Raw genomic sequence first — 20,484 nt, 5'->3', positions numbered from 1 at the left:
ACAAAGGAGACATTTCATCATCAACCAGATTCCGTTTGTCGGAGTAACATTCATCATTCCACTGGTTTCCTATCATTAGTGGTCTTCAAAATGCATTTTTTCGTGAAAAGGAAATTGTGAAATTTTTTGGCGGGCTGGGGAGCGGAGGCGGGGTTTGGACACTGAAAAGTCGGTATTTGATTTTCCGTCAGTGTTTTACATACAATCTTCACAATACACCCACAGTAAATTTACGAATTGATTTTGAAGTAACTTTCTTTCTAAACTATTTTTTAAAATCATATATATATATACACTGGTTAACACCACAGTTTTTGCTGTGTGCCGCGGCCTTGGATCGAACCCCGGACTTTTTATGTAGGCCTATATATAGCCAGACGCCTAAGATCACTCGGCCACGGCACCTCCACTAAAATCGACGCAATATTGAAGTATTTTTTGGTCAAGAGCTGGATAACTTGATAACGAATTTATCAATATCAATCTCCCTTGTCCTTCGCAGTTGATATTAATATGTTCTTTTGGTTAGAGACACGGAAGATAACTTTCTGTGTGGTTTTACTTCCGATTCAAGACGGAAATTGTGCGGGTTTTGGTGAAACCATTGGCACCTGTAATGCAAGAGGTTTACAAATCCTGTTTTTTAACACATTTTTTTTTCTTCATATTTTTGTTCACGATACAAAATTGTTTCAACTGAAGGGCATTATGTCCAATGTCAAGCACATCTTCATCTGTGTCAACATGTTCAATTTAATTAAGTTGCACATGCAATGAAGTAAACACTGTCCGACAGTTTGGGAGTGAATCTTTTCTAATCTTTATTATTATGAGCTTGGTCATGTCATAAAGTCGGACAGATCATCAGGAACTTTCATTAATGTTATGATACTGAAAATGAATAACAATCTCAATTGAATCTCAAAGGTATAGTTTAACACCTTTCGAGCTGTGCGAAGATTTCTTTAAAAGCGTATATCGTTAAAAGTGTATGTCACTTCCATTTTAGAGGTACCAAACTCTCAAAAACGTTTCTTTTGAATATTACTAATTTCCATAAAGAGATCCTCTAAAACAAAAACAAAGCATCCATTGTCATTGATATTTAAGAAAAATAGGTGATGTGGACTTGATTTCAATAATCTGAATCTGGTTGCGATCAACATTATCAAGCATTTAAAAGGTATAATAATAACTTTGCGACTTTAATGTTATTATCAAGCGATTAGAACTATCGAGTTATCATTGTATTGGATTATATTAAAATATGAAATAAATGAAAAGAAATAGAGTGATTGCTCGTATTGATTTTCGATCGAATATCACCAAGTTCATGAAGGCCATTTAGGATGGGAGGAAACATTGTTTCAGATCAGTGGTGCAACTTAACCCCCCTTCCGCTGTTCAATAACTTTCGATAAGAATTTTCCTCCAGCCTGACCATATATGGGAAAACATTTACAAGTTCCTGGTAGGAATTGGAAGCCATTTCGTGGAAATTCGGTAAAAAAAATATTGGTAGGTTGGATTACTGAGTTCCAACCTGTACTTGGTTCAGTATGTTCATGTTGATGGGGGTCTTTAGAACGTTTATATTCCATACATGGTATATAAAACATTCGATAGTTTAAATTTATGCAAATTTGGAATAGCCGCACTGGTGGATTGAAGTTTCTGTAAAACACTTCGGGAGGGGGAAGGGGTCATGGGAGAGGGGATGGTGCGCTACTAAACAGGAGAAATAGAAGGTGCTCATATTCTATTGGGTCTGGAAGGCGTGAAACTAGACTAGATGTAAAGTAGACTTAATTACTGTAAGTGGTTGATGACACTTAATTGGCGTTTAAACGATGGTGAAAAAATGGGACTCGAACTGTGAACCTGTTTCTATCGTACATCCATCAACCTCAGGTGCACACAAGCAGGGAACAATAATAATTACGTATGGGTGATTATTACATGTATGAGGATTTAACAAAGGGTACAATGGGGATTCGAACTGAGAACCTGCGTCTATTGTGTACACTAACCACAGGTACTTGGGTACAATGGTTCAAGTTCAATATGGGAGGCGAAGGGTGGTGTCTCCAGCTATGAGGAACAATGCGTAATGAACTTCATCCCTCGGGGCACAATGGGGGAGCTGGGCTTGAACCCTGAATCTATTGTTGTGCACCAACCACAGGTGCGCGGGCTATTGTGTAATATTGGATAGACTGACAGTCGTGAGTCACGCATACGCGCAAGCTAAGGGTTCAAAAGACAATTGATTGGAACAGAGCAATTTCGGGCTGTTTATTCGATAGTTATGCTCTTTTGTTGGTGGAATGTTGTTAGCCAATGGAGGTATAGCGTGCAAGGGGAAGATCGTTGGGTATGTTTAGGCAAATAAATACTCTCAGCGAGTTACATGTTAATTAATAATGTTACAGTTCTTGTAAGATTCATATATTTTTTTGTCTAAATGGTTATGTCAAATACCCGGGGGGGGGGGGGAATCGTTTATGGCTCCTCCATCTCTTAGTTTTCCTCTTTTAATTTCATTTCTTTTTAATTCCATCCTTAATTCATTTGAATTTCAAAATACGGCTTTAATTGTGTTGGTATGTTGTACAGCTCTGGTTACCTTTATTCAGATCGAGGTGTTTTGAACAAATAGTACAAAAGGTCAGGGTTTTTTTTTTTTTTTGGGGGGGGGGCATAATTATGGGCGGGGCATACTTCTGGTGCAAAGACTTGAACATGGAAGCAAATAGCTTGCAATGTGTACTCTGGAGTGAGAAAATGCCCCACCCTTTACAGAAAAAAGTAAAGAAATATTTGAACCTTTGAGCCCCTTTGAGGGTGACTATACCTTATTGCCTGTCAATTTGTTCTTGGTAGAAATTATGTCATTTTTGGCGGCTAATATATGTAATGTTTGATTTTAATTATTTCGTACCTCATTGTGAATTCCTCGATATGCCGCTCTTTTAAACTCATGCTGTCCTTGGAAATGATTATGAAGGAGTCAACACTTAGTTTGGTTTACATTGGTGAAACTCCAGATAAATAGTCAAATATATTATGATATCCTGGCTTGAATGTAATTCCTTTATCATAAATTTCTCAGAATAAGTATATTATCCAGGGTATGAATACGCAATGATTTTGAACAATTAACAAGGATTTCGAGTGTGTATTTTTTTTCAACGAATTCATGGTTTGAATAGAAATCTCTTCAGTTTGTTCAATAAAGGAGCATCAAGTATTTTGTTAACATTACAGGTCATGGTTATTTTTATTTTCATTGAATGAAATTATAGGAAATGTGTTTTGTTCTTTTCGTTCGTGCATCGTTTTCTTGTTTTTGCCGATAGTGGGTGTTGGCTGTTATAATATATTCTTAAGCTCATTTCATGATACTCTTGACTTTGCTGAACGAATTGTGGTGGTATTTGATAAAGAAGTTTCATGTTTGTGACTTATCGATTTTCTATGCTTTGGGCCTTCATCTATTTTTATCCTTTTTCATTACTGAAAAGGACTAGACAATATTTGCTATGTGTATTTTGTTGTGTAGCGCCATACACTCTAACATGTCTAAAATAAAATGTTAAATCATGGACCTACTAACATTTGAAAGGTTTGAGGAGTGACTACCTTTTCCAATTTCATATCCAACCCTGCGTAAAGCTGAATTAAAGTGTTGGATCGAACCATTTAAAGCAGATACGAACTAATAGCGACATCTCGAGTCCTCAACTACTCATACCTGGCCAGTTTCCTGACCCATAATGCTAGTGTAGTCTAGTAATATAGACCCACTTGAATGATAACATGTTATTAACTACTCGATACATATTTTGTACCGCAATGATTATGTTACCAAGTAGCAAAACAATTATTTTCCCTCTCAAAACATTTTAGTTTCTCTATACAAATACTCAATTTATTCTCTGTAGTATTAGTAGATATCTGGAAAGGTATATTGAATTTATAACACACAGTTCACTCTCCCTTTAAAGTGGCAAATGCAACATTTAGAAAAGGTTGTCATTCTTCCAGCTTTTTTGATATTTAACACTTCATTTTTAGAGTTGATTAATGTTTTCGGATTCATGCAGATCCAGATTACATTGATCGAGGTCTACATTAATTTGATTATCAGGATAATGCTCATTATTTCATTATCAACGAGAGAATAGACTGAAAGGGAAAAGTGATGGGGGCGGAGGAGAGGGGGAAAGCCAGAATGGTGGTGCTGTTGTTGTTGGTGGTGGTGGTGGGCATGGTGGGGGGGGGGGGGAAACAGGTGTAATTGCCTTTTTGGCTAAAAAAGTATTTGCAACCAACAAATCATTGCTGGAGACATTTATGATTATATGTTTAACATGTTTAAACTCCTCATTAGGAAAATCATTATTTATGAAAACTACTTCGAAAGAAATTTAATTGAACATAATGAAGCCTATGCATGTTAGAATAGAGTCTGTCATGAATATCGTGTTATGTGTCGAGGAAGATCTAACGAATACATGTTGTATTGAGGTAAAAATGCATGTATGCATGCACATTGTATTAGAAACGTGAATCATTTATACGCTCATTTCCCTGCACAAAATTTTAAAAACATATCAATTCATCTGTATTTGTAATCATGCTGATTTGAGGGAATAATTTGAAATTATGATGGCATAATAATGATGCAACACTCTTAGAAATATAGCACTTCATAATACACTCTGAATTAACAAGCGTGCCAGTTTGTCACGTGAATGCGCCAGACAGTCGCAACATCGCAGGGTTTTATACCACAGCCTCTAAAAAGGGAAAATAACGAAGAAAAAGAAAAACCCGTTTCCTTTCCCTGGAGATATTTGTTATGCAAAATATCAACTTTCTTCCAACCTCGCTGTTTAGTTTAATTAAACCACTTAATATATGTCACGAGCACATCTTATAGTACTTTTCTCTTTTTTTTGCGTGGGAGTATACGAGGTCCTTCCTTCTCTCATGTCTATACTTTACCGAGCTGTCAAGAAGTTATTTTTGATTCTCGAAGTAATGCTATTCGGGGACTTAAAAAAATAATCTTTTAAATGAATAATGGTTCCATCCTTGTAATTTATGGTGCAATATCTGTCAAAATCTATAGAAATTTGAAGATAAATGTCTGCAAGATTTGAGTCTGTATTATGGTGACTTTTTCAATGAAATATTTGATACCAAATCGTTATTTCTTTGGTGCAAAAAATGCTTTAGTTGAATTCAAAATTTGATCAATGTCTTGATCATAATAATTGGTACTTATGATTAAAATGGTGTTGCCTTATAATATAGAAGGTCAAGTTTATATGAAAGATATGGTCCTTATGTGAACTAACACACTGTAAAAACTGTGTTGTTAAAACTGACACCAATTGGTGTTAATAGAGGACCACACCCTGAACACCCTAGAGATTGAACATAACACCAGAGTGTAAATGTAACAACCATAGGTGTTGTAATAACACCTATAGGTGTAAAACTAACACCACCAATTCAAAACGGGTGTAAAATAACCGGTGTGGTCCTCTATGTACACCGGTTAACACCACACGTTTTGCTGTGCACATTCATGGCCGTTACAGATGGTTCATGAAAATTGCAAGATTTTATTGCAAAAAGTACAGTTTAAAAAATATTTTCTTGGATTCGATTCTAGTCAAATATTCATATTTATTTGTAAACATGCACACCGTTATTTGAACCCATTTGAACGAATGTGTGGGAGGGCGAGAGGGGGTGTGGTTGCAGGCGTTTCTTTCTTTAAAATATCAATTTTCTGAATATTTCTTATTGTAAGGCTGTTGTTATTTTGAATAGGCAAACTAGTCAGTTTTGTCTGTTTTTGCCTTGTAAATTTGCTTTCCTTTTTTTTTCCACAAACAGAATAATTTCTTTGCTGAATCTACAGATTAACAATTTATTTATTCCCTTTAGTCATAAACTGATAAAAGTGAAAGTGACAAAGGAGGAATCTTATTCCATGTAAGCTTTAACATATCGGACTAACTTATACATAAAAAAAAACAAGGTTTTGAGTAAAATAGTTCCGAACATTTTCTTTCCCATATTTTGATATTAGGAGCTTTTCAGAGTTCTTCGCTAGAAAATTGGACCCCTCTCTTATCATGCTTATGGTGGTGTTAACCTGACGATGTTTTTTCGGGTTATGATTCTGTCTTTCCCATAGTTTTTCAACCTGTAAAATGTGCTGATTTCCCTAAACCCGACTGGGGTGTATTTTGTTGACAAACTGTTTATCCATCATCCTTTGATTCTTCTTAGGTCATCATCTTACGTCTTCGATACGCTTAATTAAATGTCTTTAAAGAAGTTATTTCAAACACAATAGAAAGTGTAGTCGATAGACTTTTTTTTAAATGAACGAGAAACTGACGCAGTTGATTCCATTCACATTTTGGAGCCAACCCGTACACCAACCACCCCAAACCAGTCCTATTGTTCGGCGACCCCCACCGTTCGGTAGATTTCTATTACGTGCAAAAGATCATTCTGTTCAACGCTGAGCGCACTGTTATCCAATCACAATAGCTCTTCACAGGCTAGGGCACAAAGCCCCGCCCATGTGACCGGTGGTCATGAATAATTCATCAAAGTTTCTTTGAAAGAGCCATGATGTCATTGAAGGGAAAACGACCGGGGAAAGAAATTACTCGAGAGAACAGTTTACTGATATAAATCGTGCGATCGCTTCTGTAGGAAACATTTACAATTTGTTCTTGTCACGGTGAACAACAAACATCTAAGCCTAGGAATTATATTACAAGATCGCTGTCACAGGTGTTCATTTGGACGTGAAATTCGACTTTTATTTGTAAGTTTTCAGTCAGTTACATCCATGATATATCTCTGTATTTCACCCTCTTGCTTGGTTACTAAATAGTGCATGCGTGTATATGATAAGTATGTATTTTTCTTTGCAGCAGTGTATTCCAATTTCACCAGGGACGCCAGTTAATCTCTTTGAAATTATACTCAGTCATGTCAGTTGTGTTAATTTTTCATTAATATTTGTGTTTAAGGATATTTTTTGAAGCTTTATTTAGCTGCACTGTGTGTGATATCCTGTTCATTAATGTTGCAGATTTATTTCATTGAAATGATTTAACTGGTCTATCGATTCTAAAATATGATCCCAACTATACTCAGGGAATGTTGATGCCAACCTTTCAAAACATGATGAAACCCAAAACAGAAAACCATAGCTGGGTTTCAAAACCGCCATACTTGCAAGTCATTTACGTTTAATTCGTTTAGGTTTTCGTTGACCAATTGTTTTCAAAATAGAATTGTGTCATAATAGTACTGACAGTGCTGTACAAAGTAGTTTCGATACTACATTTATAATTGCTTGTAGTTTACACGTGGTGTGTGTGCTTCATGACTTAGGGTATTTAGTGTGTTATGTGTTGTTGGATCTAGTGCTCTGTAGTATGTGTGTGCGTGGTTGACAGTGCTTTATCTGCATTGGAAGTGTACGGCCATGGTATGGCAAACGTTATAAACAACGTCTCAATTTTCAAGCGGAAATAGTAATATTGGTTTGTGTATAGCGTTTCGGCATGCATATGCGTGCAATGGTAAGAACTATGCCCGCGTATGAATGAACCGCAAAGTGATTGTGTGGATATTTAGGTTTTAAACTTCCTTATTAATCATATTTGAATCTTTGCTCTTACTAAATGGGACTGTCTCTTCACTTTGTCAATAATATCTTGTGATCCTGATCCGAATTTTCCCTCGAAATCCCGGCGCGCCGCACTTAGCCAGATCAAGAATTCTTCATTGTCTATAAATAACTCCTGATCCTGCCTGGTATTTCAGTTTTGGAGCTACAGCCCACTGCCCAGTTCTTTCAGAAAATACCTCGCCTTTTCTGGGATATTCCACATTTACATGTAGGCCTTCCTATAACCTGATGGTTAAAACGCAAATCTGTGAGTGCATGAGGGCAATTTTCAACAAAACTTTGCCCAACCTGTGTTTCTATTAAGGCTTCTCCACGTTTCATTGTCATTGCCTATATTTAATTACCTTGATGTTTGGTATAAACTTCGTTTGAACTTGTCCTCAGTTCGGAACGCAACAATTTCACAATGTATATGTGGGTTTGGACGAAATGACTATGAAATAACTTTATTTATTTGACTCTAGACTATTTGTTTTTTTAATCTTACAGATTTAAATCACAACATCACATCTTCAAACAACATGTACTCAACAGGCGAAGTCTGCATTGTACCTCCCGTACCACTTAGCGATCCGGTAAATATCATCATTTTGTTTTATATAGTTAAATAATTATTTGTTTAATGGGCCTGTGATATTATGTCTTATTTTTTTTTCAACAATCATTCACCTTTAGCATGCAGACAAAAAACACTTGTTTATTATGTATATAGTAAGGATTGTATTTTATTATATATTTTTTTAAACTTTGCCATTAAATTATAATCAACACTGTCACTTGGAGTGGGTATATCAACAGAAAAAAAACTCCAGGACAATATTGAAATTTACCAGTTGACTTTAACAAGCTGAGAGTATTTAAGTTGAGGGATATTTCATGAGCTTGCTATTATATGTATAATAGAATGATTATAACTGGTGTCTTTATTAGGCCTATGCTCATGAATTTGTAAAGTAGCATTTAATGCATGTACATGAGTACATGTACTTAAATTTGCATACCACATGAAAAGACTGTATTGTGTGCCCGTGTACAAAGTCTAAGTGGACGTCACTACTGTGTATTACTGAAAGGGATGTGTTCGACTTTAGAACCTCGTCAAATTGAAACTACAGTTCAATAGTTGAATAGGTCGTTCATGAGAGAGAGTTGTTTATTGTGACGTCATTGAATAGAGAGGGCACGGTGCCAACATCTTGCTGCTTTGGACGGCATCTTTTTCCACAGCAAGAAGGAAAAACGGGGAAGTCCCTTTTATTTTCCCTCGCTGTTTTATGGGCTCGTTTTCCCTGTATTCTGCATTTCATGCGACCATGTGACGGTGGAGCAGGCACGCTGTATTAGTTTATGACATCAGTCTGCTGGCTACAAGTCAGATGCGGGCAAAATATTTTTATAATATCAGTTATCAATAACAGATTCGTCACAAGTGTTAACAGCATACTGCTTGATGACATGAATATTGAGGAAGTAGGTGCTTGCTATAGCATTCTATATTGCATTCTAATATTACATGCAATAGTTTTTAAAGATTGTAACCCTTTTCCAGAATGAAAGTATAATCACTAATCGTATCTTTTGAATTTTTGTTTAGGACGCACTCAGTCTTACAGAAATCGGCATGGGCAGTACCCTCCTCGACATGGACCTGATCCAGCACCAGCAGAGACAGGCCAGGTACGACGGTCCCTCACCCACCTCCTTCAGCGGCGGCTTTGGATTCCCCCCATCCCCAGACATGCAGACGTCCTTCTACCAGGATCAGAATGCCTTCCCAGCACAGCAGATGGGATCCTCCATTCAGCAGATGGGGGTGGACCAGACCGCCGAGATTCAGGAGGATGAGATGGCGCGACTCGTGATGCGGATGATCATCCCAGATATCATCGAAGACTGCCACAAGCACAACTTGGTTCCAAGTAAGTAAACGCCCCCCTCAGTTGTAACCGATTGGTTATTAGACAACTTCTGATGGGCCTTTGGGAGATTCTTTTCTTTTAAATCTTCGGGGCCACTTTCCATAATTGTCTATTTGGCAGTTTGAAACTTTGAATGTCTCATTTTTGTATTACTAAGAATTAAGATTGGTGAAAGTCGGGTGAATATATTTTGGGGGTAGCAAATGAGTTTTCACTTTTGTGGCTTCAGGAGCACTATAATAGGCCTATGAATATTCAAATATATTGCATATTTATCAGTATTGTGATTTTAAAATGTAACTAACATTTGAAACACTAAATTGTGGCCGTGGAAGCATTCTAAACTAATTTCTTCTTTCTTTTCTCAGATCCATACTGTTGGACAGCAGAGGAAGTCCAAAAGTGGCTTGCCTGTGTTGTCAGACGTCTTGAGCTCGGCGATATCGAGATGCGCAACTTCTACATGAACGGACCAACGCTAGCATCGCTCCAGGACGAAGATTTCAGGCAACGGGCGCCCAAGTGCGGTGACATCCTTTACAGCGTTGTCAGTGTTCTATTATCAAGTGAGTAGATTATTTGAATTGAATTGATTACCTGCGTGTACAACTATTGAGCGCAAGATGTTTTAGGTATCACAAAATCTTGTATTGGAGCAAATTTTGTGATTAGTGATTTGATTGATTTTTTTAATGAATCGACTTTACTTTTTAATAGGAATGTAATGATGTTAAGTGTAGAATTTTTTTTAATCAGCTGTAGTAATCCTTTAAGAATCTGACATGATGATGATGATCGGTTATGGATATGGATAATTCATCTTTATTCATTGCTCCTGAAGGTTAGCTTGGATCATATAAATCAGTAGATAAACAAAGTGTCTAGCAATAAAATATTTATTTTAATCAGGAGAAAATAATAATGAAATCATCTTTCTCTGTCACCCCTTACAGCTCTTCAATATGACGCAGCACCACAAGTAGTACCTCAGGCACCGCCAGTGGTTCCCAGCATTCCACAGCCTTCACATTTCGGCCCCACGGCGCTTCACACAGACATGGGCATGCCACCAAGGTACATGAACGCCCCCATCTCACCCGTAGCCACGCCCGGAGACGAGAGCGGAAGCACGGGGTCACCTAGCGATGGTGAGTTTCAAATTGTTCAAAATTCTCACCTTGCTCTCAATCTTTTGAAGTAAAAAAAACTTGGCGTAGTTCGCATTTCTTAAAGACGTGTTTCTTAAGTTTCTATAAGAATTCTATTATCAGCCAATCAAATTGATGGATTTCAGTAGCTTTTAACTATTAATGCAAATTTGTTGTTACAAGTTTTATGAAAGGGGCCCCCAGGTGGTTCATGATGGCAAATTTTATTCCCATCAAAATGTTTTAAGGGAATTTCTTAAATCATTGTTTAGGTGAACTGACAGAAATGAATTTGATATTGTACAACTTCAATTTGTCATGTTAATGTTATTAATTCGATCTCTTTCTTTTATCTCTTGTCTTGTTCAGACGAGATCTCCATCCCGTCCCCCGCCCCCAGCGGACCCAACACATCCATGACACCGAACCACACGGGAGGCATCCAGCTCTGGCAGTTCTTGAAAGAACTCCTCCTCCAACCTAACTCCTACAGCTACTGCATCAGGTGGATGGACAGATCACAAGGTAAACATCTGCATCTATGCAAATGATATGCAAATGAAGTTTGATCTATGCAAATGAGTTGTGAATGAAGTCTGTTCTGAGTGAATGAGATGTGAATTATGTGCTTTGGATGGTATTGAAAAGCTGCATTCGTATGAATGGGTAGAACCGTTGGTTGTAACTCTGGATACCTAGATTTTATGATCTCTGTAAATGTAAATGGGATTATATTAGGCTAAAATACATGTTCTAGAACCCTAGTGTCGAGGTATCATATCTAGAAAACTCAATAATTTTGAATAATTAGTACAGACTAAGTTATTGTCATAATGATGTATAGGGTGAAAAGTTGCCAGGCTTAACAAATAATGAACATACTGGTATATATATTCCTAAATGCAAGGATCTCCTATCTTACATAAGCATGCCAAAATAGCCATGTTGTAATGCATGACATCATGGCTCGTACCATTATCAGGTGGGGGGGGGGTGGTTGCGGAAATCGGATGAGCAGGGCAGGAAGTTACAGAGGAATTGAAACCAATAACTGCTTTAGGTGACCCTGTGTGCTGGTGGAGTCTGTAGCCAAATAACTTCCCAACGGAAGGAAGCGGTGGCAGAATACCTTTGCATGCAGTGACACCAAAAAAAACTATAACCAATGCCCATATTTGGGCGAATTTCTTTTTCATTTCGAAGAATTTTTAAAGGTTTTGGGCGGCTAACCGTAAATCATCACAGGTTTGGACTTGGGAGTGGTGGTGAGGGGGGGGGGTGTTATTACAGAAATAATTGTAAAATCAGTCACTGTAAATTTCAACTCTTTAATTGAAATCGCACACAATATTTCAGTAATCAGAAATGCAAATTTTGCTTGATATTTTAGTTGTATTCAAATTAAATATTTTTTAACAGGCTGCAGTTCTTTATTCGATCTGAGTTAGAAATTTCATTACTCTGTAAAGTCAAGCTCCAAAACTGAAAACAAGGGTGTTTTGTGTCAGGTGATATACTTTTTAGGGCCATCCATCTGTAATCTAATCATACTTGAACCTACCAGTATCAAAAATAGTCGAGAAATTTAGCCGAAATCTTGAGCGTCATAAAAATGATTAAGTGAGTTTCAAGAAACAATAGCCTTCATAGAAACAATGAAGAGTTTTATGCAGGCATAGGGATAGGTTTCCATGGCCTACGTGTAGTTTTGGGGTGATTGACATGTTTTTTGAGTGTCAGTTACCAAGACTTCTCAATCAGTTTGAAGTTCTAGGTCAAACTCACTTTTCAGGGCTACCAGCAGATATAAAATAAGACACCTCAAAATATAGCTTGGCCTAGTTGGTAGATATCCCTATACCAAGATGTTTTTTAAATATGATAGTATCATACACAAAGTGATATAAAAAGAACCTTAAAATAGGATTTTGTTTGAAAGTCTGTATCTCTGTATACTCTGTATACCATGTGACTAGTTTATGTTTTCTATAAAAGATCAAGCTTAAAGTTTTATTGATTACAAAGCAAATTTAGGGACCATGACACAAAGCATAGCGAAAGCTAGAGTGTTGGAAAGGAGTTATAATAATAGTTGTGGGGGGGGGGGGGCTTGCCTATGCTATGTCTAATGAATATTCATAAACCCTCAGTGAGTTCTGGAATGTGATTGGCTGACAATGATGTAATGGGTGTGGTTATGTGTCTTTGTGTTGACTGGTGAAGCTGTACTTTTTGTCTGCTTCTGTATTTATCCTTGTGGAACAAATCATAAAGATTTATGGCACAAGGAAAAATGGGAGATCATTATTGCAGATAAACTGCATATTCAATCATAAAGGATTTTTTCCCCCCAATATCCTGGAAGAGTAAACGGGATCCTGGTTTACTGTTCCTGTCTTTCAAACTCCCAAGGGTACTTGACAGGGTTTATGAAATATTGACAAAGAAATCTATGCAAATTCCTGACTCCAAACCCAGTCAGAAAAGATACAAAGTATAAATTGATTATTGATATTCATGCTTTGTTTGTCGTAACATTTCTCCTGTTTGGATTTAATATTTAACAATTTCTTTCTTTTCTTCTGTTTTTTTTTTGCCAAATTAGGTATCTTTAAGATTGAGGATTCCGTAGAAGTAGCCCGACTTTGGGGATTGAGGAAAAACCGACCGGCCATGAACTACGACAAGCTTTCCCGATCCATCCGGCAGTACTACCGCAAGGGAATTATGAAGAAGACCGAAGTGTCGCAACGACTCGTCTACCAGTTCGTCCACCCCTGCTAGGGAATGGAATAGTCCATGAACTCTCGCGATCATGTGCAAATTGAGAGAAGAGGGGAGCTGAATATACAACCCCACCCTGCACATAACATTGCCACGTTGTATTGCCAAGTCAAATCGTGCCTCGTCTTCAAACGCTGACAGGCGGCATAGACTTATTTTACTTGTTATAATAACATCGGTTTTTATATGTATTTTATGAACTTTTTATCATTCTCATTCTTGCCCAAAAGATGTGTTACCATGGGTACTAGATAATTGCAGTACTAGGGTGGAATGAAGTGTCGTATTTTTTTTTAAACCCTGATTGTGTCATAATCATGAATCATGTAGCAAATATCTTGCAATTATATTAAGTGGAGGGAGCGGTGGACATGGGGGTCTTTTCTATGGAAAGGATGGATGTGTTTTCCCCTCATTTTGGACAGTTCAATAGAAGTTCTTTCATAACTGTACTGAATTCTCACTTTGAGGGTCCATTCTCTATCTAATTTTGATGATTTTTTTTTAATTCTCATGTGATTTTTGTTGTACATATTCTTATCTTCTACTTGTATCATGATGATTTTGAGAGGAAAAAAGACTTTAAAAAAACCCTGAAGCACGTGCTTCAGCCTAATTATGTATGTTCTATGAACACGATGGCACGATGAGTGAAAACTTCATTAATTGCTTTAGATTAAATTAAATCAACCCATTTAGGCCAATATCAATTTTTTGTTCTGTCTTTTCGAAAGACTTGCTTCAGTTATTCTAGTTAACAGAGCATGAAAACAGAATCATTGTATGCTCTGTCAAAGAATTTCTGATATGCGTTAATTATCTTGCTGAATGCTGCTTGACTTTGGATTTAAATTAATAAGCAATGAACTTTGAATTGGCGACAAGTTTAAAACTTCAGCATAATTGTATCTTCATACAAACTGGCAGGTTTTGTGCCACATAATGTTCTGTCTGTAACTGAAGATACAGACAAAAAGTCGTAGCTTATAGTTGCCAATTTGAGGAGCAGCTTAGTGTTGCCAATTTGATGTCTTGTCCCAAATGAGTTGATTTTACTGATTTCCCTGCTTATCTTATTTACTCAGATTACGTTACACGTCTGCACAATTGATTACGTCTTTTCTCTAAATTTCCTACGCAACTCGCACACAGAAATCAATTTTTACATGGGAATCTGTTTCACAAAAAATGATGGCTCTAAATTCATAATGATTGCACCATTTTAGTATTCAATTTTCATCACACTGGAGCTTTGTGGGATAATTAGGTGCACATTTTCAAAGGTACAGAATATCTCAATTCATTTTTTAGTATAGGAAGGTATATATGCAGTATTTTCAAGACGTTTGGAAATGCTATGGTATGGTATCAAGCAATCTTTAAAAAAAGCATGGGTGCTAGCTTGTTTTTTCAATTTTTATTTTTACATCAACGCCGCTGTCAGATTTCTAAGGTGTCTTTGTACATGTATGTAAATATATGGGCTTTCGGTGCCTCTATTTATTAACTGTATAAACGTCAGTTATGATATTGTATGGAATGCTTTTCAATGTTTGTGTCTTAAATTGTTATCAAGCGAATTGAAATGAATCAAATGAAATGTGACAAGTACATGGACAAGTGCAGCTTAATGATTAAGTGGGTGCTTACCGGATAGTTAATTTTGTTATTTTTGTAATTTTATAATAAAATTGCTGCTTGCCTTTGAAAATCAATGATTTGTTGAATATTTAGGTTTCATTTTGGGTTGCTTGGGTTGTTTGCTAGTTAAGGGGAGGGGGTGATGTCACAGTGGTGGGGGAAATCGGGAAGAGTGGCAATAAAAGAGAGGAGAGAGAGAGGTTAGGGGAAGAGAGGTTGCATTTAGAGAGAGAGAGAGGGGGGGGGGGGGGTAATGTGAAGGACTCCATACATGGATGAAATATAGAAGAGGCGGGATTTTTCACAGGGGGGGGGGGGGCAAAACCATCCACCAAAAAATTGACAAGCCAAATAAAAAGTTCTTCAATCACAAATAAAGGATTTCGTACCGGAATAAAAATGTAAAAAAATTGGCAAGCAAAAAAAAAAAAGGTCTTTAATCACAAAGGATTTCGTACCAAAAAAAAATTAAAAGAAATTACAAGCAAAAAATGAAAGAGGTCTTTATTCGTACCCCCAAATTTTTTTAAAGAAATGACAAGCAAAAAAGGTTTTCAGTTTTTAATCACAAATAAAGGATTTTGTACAAAAAAATATAAAAGAAATGACAAAAAAAATAAAGGTCTTTAATCACAAATTAAAGGATGTCGTACCAGAAAAAAATTGACAAGCAAAAAAAAGGAAAGACATTCAAGCTCGTCAGGGGGGGGGGGGGCAGGGATACGTCATTTGCATGGGTTGTGGCTCGTCAAGGGGGGGGGGCAGACTGCCCCCTGCTCCCCCCCGTAGATACGCTAGTGGAGGGGTGGAAAGAGAGGGGGAGAGGGATAGGGAGATAGAGAGAATAAAAGATATAAAGAGGAGAGAGAAGGGGCGGAAATAGGGAGACAAAGAGGGTGGGGTAGGGGATTGAGCGAGGGGAATGGGTAAGTTTATTTTAGTATAGATGATAGCCTGTTACCATTTCTAATACATCGGATATGTCATTTTGACGGTAAAAAAGAAAAAGAAAATTCATTACTAAAACAAATCATAAATACAAATAAAATGGAAAAAGGAACAAATTGAGAAGTACAATATTATACAAACCAATTGCAAAGTAGGATACTCTCTATCATAAAATACAGACCACTTCATACTGGATGGACGCTAATAAACATAGCTATGATGTTGGGTCAGATGATTAAATAGTAGCATTTGTTCGCAAACAATAGTTGCTCAATGCTCATTCTTATGCATACGGAATCGAGAGGGGGGGGGGGATGCAAGCAAATGCCCAGCAAAGGCAATCGCTACCCTTTATTTGACCGTGAGTTCTTAACACTTTTAGTCACCTCTAAACTTTGTGTGAATTTTTCATCATAGATTGGGTTAAAAAGTAGATTGATTTTGTTTTATTAACAATACCTAGAATCAGTCAGATTGTTGCAATGTGGGGCTACGGGCCAGTCGTTGAAAGATTTACGTTTGAAATAACTCAAAATAACTATCAAGTGCAAGTCTCGAAAGGGTGCTTTTGATTGGTCAGAAGTCAGTGTGCGTTCAGTGACGTGCAGCGAGAGCGCGCAACCGCAAATCTTTCTCTAACGAGCACCAGAGAGGGCAAGTTTTCGGATCGGCGCGGCGTCTCACATCATATATTCCCGCATCTATTCAAATTATGTAAACTCTGGTATATTTTGAAACGTGTATATTGATCGCGGTGACTTGGCGAATCGTCCTTTATCATCAAAATCACTGAACCCACACAAAGGGATGAATGCATGGATGTCAAAACTATTAAAAGGAAGCCATTAACAATGGTGGTTTTACGCCACTCTGCTCACGTAGCTAGCCTACGTGATGTAGTTAGACCCAAATGGGTAACAATACAGTGACGTCACAATACTTTCTTCTTTTTTCCGCTTCAAATATGTTGGCTTGATTGTCATAATGGTGATGTGCGCAAAAGCTGGCTACTTCTAATTGGATAATGGATTTTATCTGACGATCTTTGAAAATTCCAGAAATTCATTCAGACAAAACGGGTTCGACTTACTAACGCCGAGCCTGGCTGTTCCACTACCATGTATCAAAAGAATTATATATATCCTGACGCCCAGTAACGGTGCCCGGAGGGGGGAGGCAGGGGCAACCACCCTTTATGGATTTTTTTGTCAAGGATAGCAGTGAAAATATAGAAGAAATGAGAAAACAAAAAATGAAAGATAAAGTATAAGAAAAAAAATCAGGGAGGTATTATCGGTCATATCAGTTACCCCTGTAATTCAAACGAGAGAGACAAAAAGGATCGTGCTTGTCCCCCTTCAATCTTATATAGCATGAACATAAGCCTTCAAATTAATTATGCGAGGTAGTTTCGAGATTTCATACACACATAAACATGGTAATGGTAAAGGTTTTTTTTATATTAAATTTATTTCCACAATAACAGCAAAGTATACAGTATACATCTCAACATCATTATGGGGGACAGACAAGCTACAATAACAATATAGTACATTCGTGCAAATTCAGTGAATCAGTTAAACAATAATGATCACGTCAGTTAAACGCTGACAGGTGGAGTAAACCTTGCGAAATTCGAAAGCAAAGCTTGTGAAAAAGGTTCACTATTCTATCTGCTAAATCATGATGATGATGATGAGGCGGTGATATCGGCAATGACGATTAGGATGATGGTGATGTCGATGATCATGATGATGGTGGCGATAATGATGATGGTGGTGGTGATGATGATAATGATGATGTTGGTGATAATGATGATGGTGGTGGTGATGATGATAATGATGATGATGATGGTGGTGGTGATGATGATGGTGGTGGTGGTGATGATGATGATGATGATGATGATGATGGTGGTGGTGATGATGATGGTGGTGGTGGTGATGATGATGATGATGGTGGTGGTGGTGATGATGATGATGATCATGATGATGGTGGTGATGATGATGGTGGTGGTGGTGATGATGATGGTGGTGGTGGTGATGATGATGGTGGTGATGATGATGGTGGTGGTGGTGATGATGATGATGGTGGTGGTGGTGGTGATGATGATGATCATGATGATGGTGGTGGTGATGATGATGGTGGTGGTGGTGATGATGATGATCATGATGATTGTGGTGATGATGATGGTGGTGGTGATGATGATAATGATGATGATGATGGTGGTGGTGATGATGATGGTGGTGATGATGATGATGATGATGATGGTGGTGGTGGTGATGATGATGATGATGGTGGTGGTGGTGATGATGATGATGATCATGATGATGGTGGTGATGATGATGGTGGTGGTGGTGATGATGGTGGTGGTGATGATGATGGTGGTGGTGGTGATGATGATGATGATGATGATGGTGGTGGTGGTGATGATGATGATCATGATGATGGTGGTGGTGATGATGATGGTGGTGGTGGTGATGATGATGATCATGATGATGGTGGTGATGATGATGGTGGTGGTGATGATGATGGTGGTGGAGAAGATGATGGTGGTGGTGGTGGTGATGATGATGATGATGATGATGATGATGATGATGATGTTGGTGATGATGATAATGATGGTGGTGGTGATGATGATGATGATGATAATGATGGTGATGATGATGGTGATGACGTTAATGATGACTGTTTGGATTTGGAGTTCCAATAAACCTTCCATTTCATCCAAGCAACATTATGCGTGCTGATAATTTTAGGAACATTGCTAATGTGATCATGAGACTCAAGGGGACTCAATGTACTCCCAGAAAAACCATTAAGACATGTTTGACCCTTTGTCGTTTTAAATAATAAAAAAACAACACTATATAAATATAAACACTAAATTCAGCTAGTCCTTTTCAATAATATTTCATTTCTCTGGTCTCTGGAGGCGACAGAGTTGGTGGGCAGAGGAAAACGCCCCCTCCCTGGTTTTCAAGTAGTAAAAAACGGGAAACGGGAAGAAATCGAAGAAAGAAATGCATGTAAAACGAGTATGAGAGGGGTTCTCTCAAGCTCTGTTTTCCTAACGACGTTGAAACAGATCATCCCTCACACGCCCTCGTGTATAACCTAAACAATCGTTTATTATAAAAATCTATATGAAAACATATATCACTACAAAATGATGATCAAGTATCACCAACGAATAACAAAACAATCATCCACGATTTACAGAGGTGTCGATCAATTGTTAAGCTGATATATAAACAGCATGGAGAGATAGGGGCGCGTCTACCCCTCCCCCTATTATTTCCCATTCAGTAGCGAAAGAAGGACTTCATGAGAAAAAGAATTTTAAAGAGAGCCCTGATTGTACCCCTCTAAAGCGGCGGCGGGGGGGGGGGTAATATGCCACCACTATGACGTCTTATCCCCCCTCCTAATTTCATAGCCTGCCGCTCTTGTGGACAGGGGATATTTTCATAGATCTAAATTATTATCAAAACATGTTCGACGAACAGATAATTAAACAATAAAAGACTTTACATATCCACCAACACGAGGAGAAGTCGTGTTTGTTTTGCAAGTCAGAGAAATAAACAAGGAACTTATTGTATAGCCAGAAGGAAATTATATACCCTTCCCTTCCTACACGAAATAAGCAATTAAAAGGAAGTAATTATTCATTCATTTACTCTCTTTGAATACACATAAACCCATGCGGGCCATATAGTACCATACATTATTAGATTTGCGTAAAACAACTACGGCTTATAGTACATTGTATGAAGGCACAGACCCTGATTGAAAATTTGATCAACAATTGGGTCTCCACGCAAAGACTAGCAGTATATAACGGGTTTTCAGTACACAGGTCGTTTGTAGGCTGCACATTCAGACCCTTAACTTGAGGGAAGGGTTCGCACAGCAGACTACCTCTGGCTAACAGTATATGGTGGTTTCAGACTTGACGAAATTGAAAGTTTCACTAAATAAACAGTAAAAGGGAGAAAGGGGTGTCAAAATTTGGAGGAGGCATCTGCCCCTAAATGATTTTAGCCCCATCCCAATGAATCATCATGCATGGGGTTTCACCAGATAGAGAAATCAATATAATAACGATAATAATAATAAGCATTTATATAGCGCCATCTATCTAGAAATATTCTATTTAGTTAAATTTCATTAGATGCTATTATCATAATTATTCAACTGATTAATTTGCAATGATCATGGTGATAATCAACAGGCCTAATTATGGTATAGATCCCGGGAATTACACGGATTTAACATATTAGGAGGGGCGCCCAAATAGACCCAA

The 20,484-nt window shown here is 37.6% G+C and overlaps 1 protein-coding gene across 1 annotated transcript; it reads left to right on the top strand.

The window, feature by feature from the left end:
• The first annotated feature begins 6,718 nt into the window (after positions 1-6,718).
• LOC121421387 (SAM pointed domain-containing Ets transcription factor-like) lies at positions 6,719-15,304 on the top strand. Its single transcript, XM_041616083.1, has 7 exons — positions 6,719-6,862; positions 8,228-8,313; positions 9,333-9,657; positions 10,026-10,223; positions 10,611-10,805; positions 11,175-11,330; positions 13,411-15,304. Exons 2-7 carry the CDS (start codon positions 8,260-8,262, stop codon positions 13,587-13,589), a joined length of 1,107 nt encoding a protein of 368 aa, XP_041472017.1. The 5' UTR covers positions 6,719-6,862; positions 8,228-8,259; the 3' UTR covers positions 13,590-15,304.
• Positions 15,305-20,484: the final 5,180 nt, after the last annotated feature.

This window comes from Lytechinus variegatus, chromosome 9, assembly GCF_018143015.1.
Source record: "Lytechinus variegatus isolate NC3 chromosome 9, Lvar_3.0, whole genome shotgun sequence".
Taxonomy (NCBI): domain Eukaryota; kingdom Metazoa; phylum Echinodermata; class Echinoidea; order Temnopleuroida; family Toxopneustidae; genus Lytechinus; species Lytechinus variegatus.
The sequence above is the reverse complement of the archived record's forward strand: the minus strand, read 5'-3'. Positions and strand labels throughout refer to the sequence as shown.

What these genes read in the sequence shown, in the direction of transcription:
- LOC121421387 (XM_041616083.1), top strand. Translation starts at nt 8,260, where the DNA reads ATGTACTCAACAGGCGAAGTCTGCATTGTACCTCCCGTACCACTTAGC. An exon ending in TGTCAGTGTTCTATTATCAA is followed by an intron (nt 10,224 to 10,610) that starts GTGAGTAGATTA and finishes CACCCCTTACAG; the next exon opens with CTCTTCAATATGACGCAGCA. An exon ending in CACGGGGTCACCTAGCGATG is followed by an intron (nt 10,806 to 11,174) that starts GTGAGTTTCAAA and finishes TGTCTTGTTCAG; the next exon opens with ACGAGATCTCCATCCCGTCC.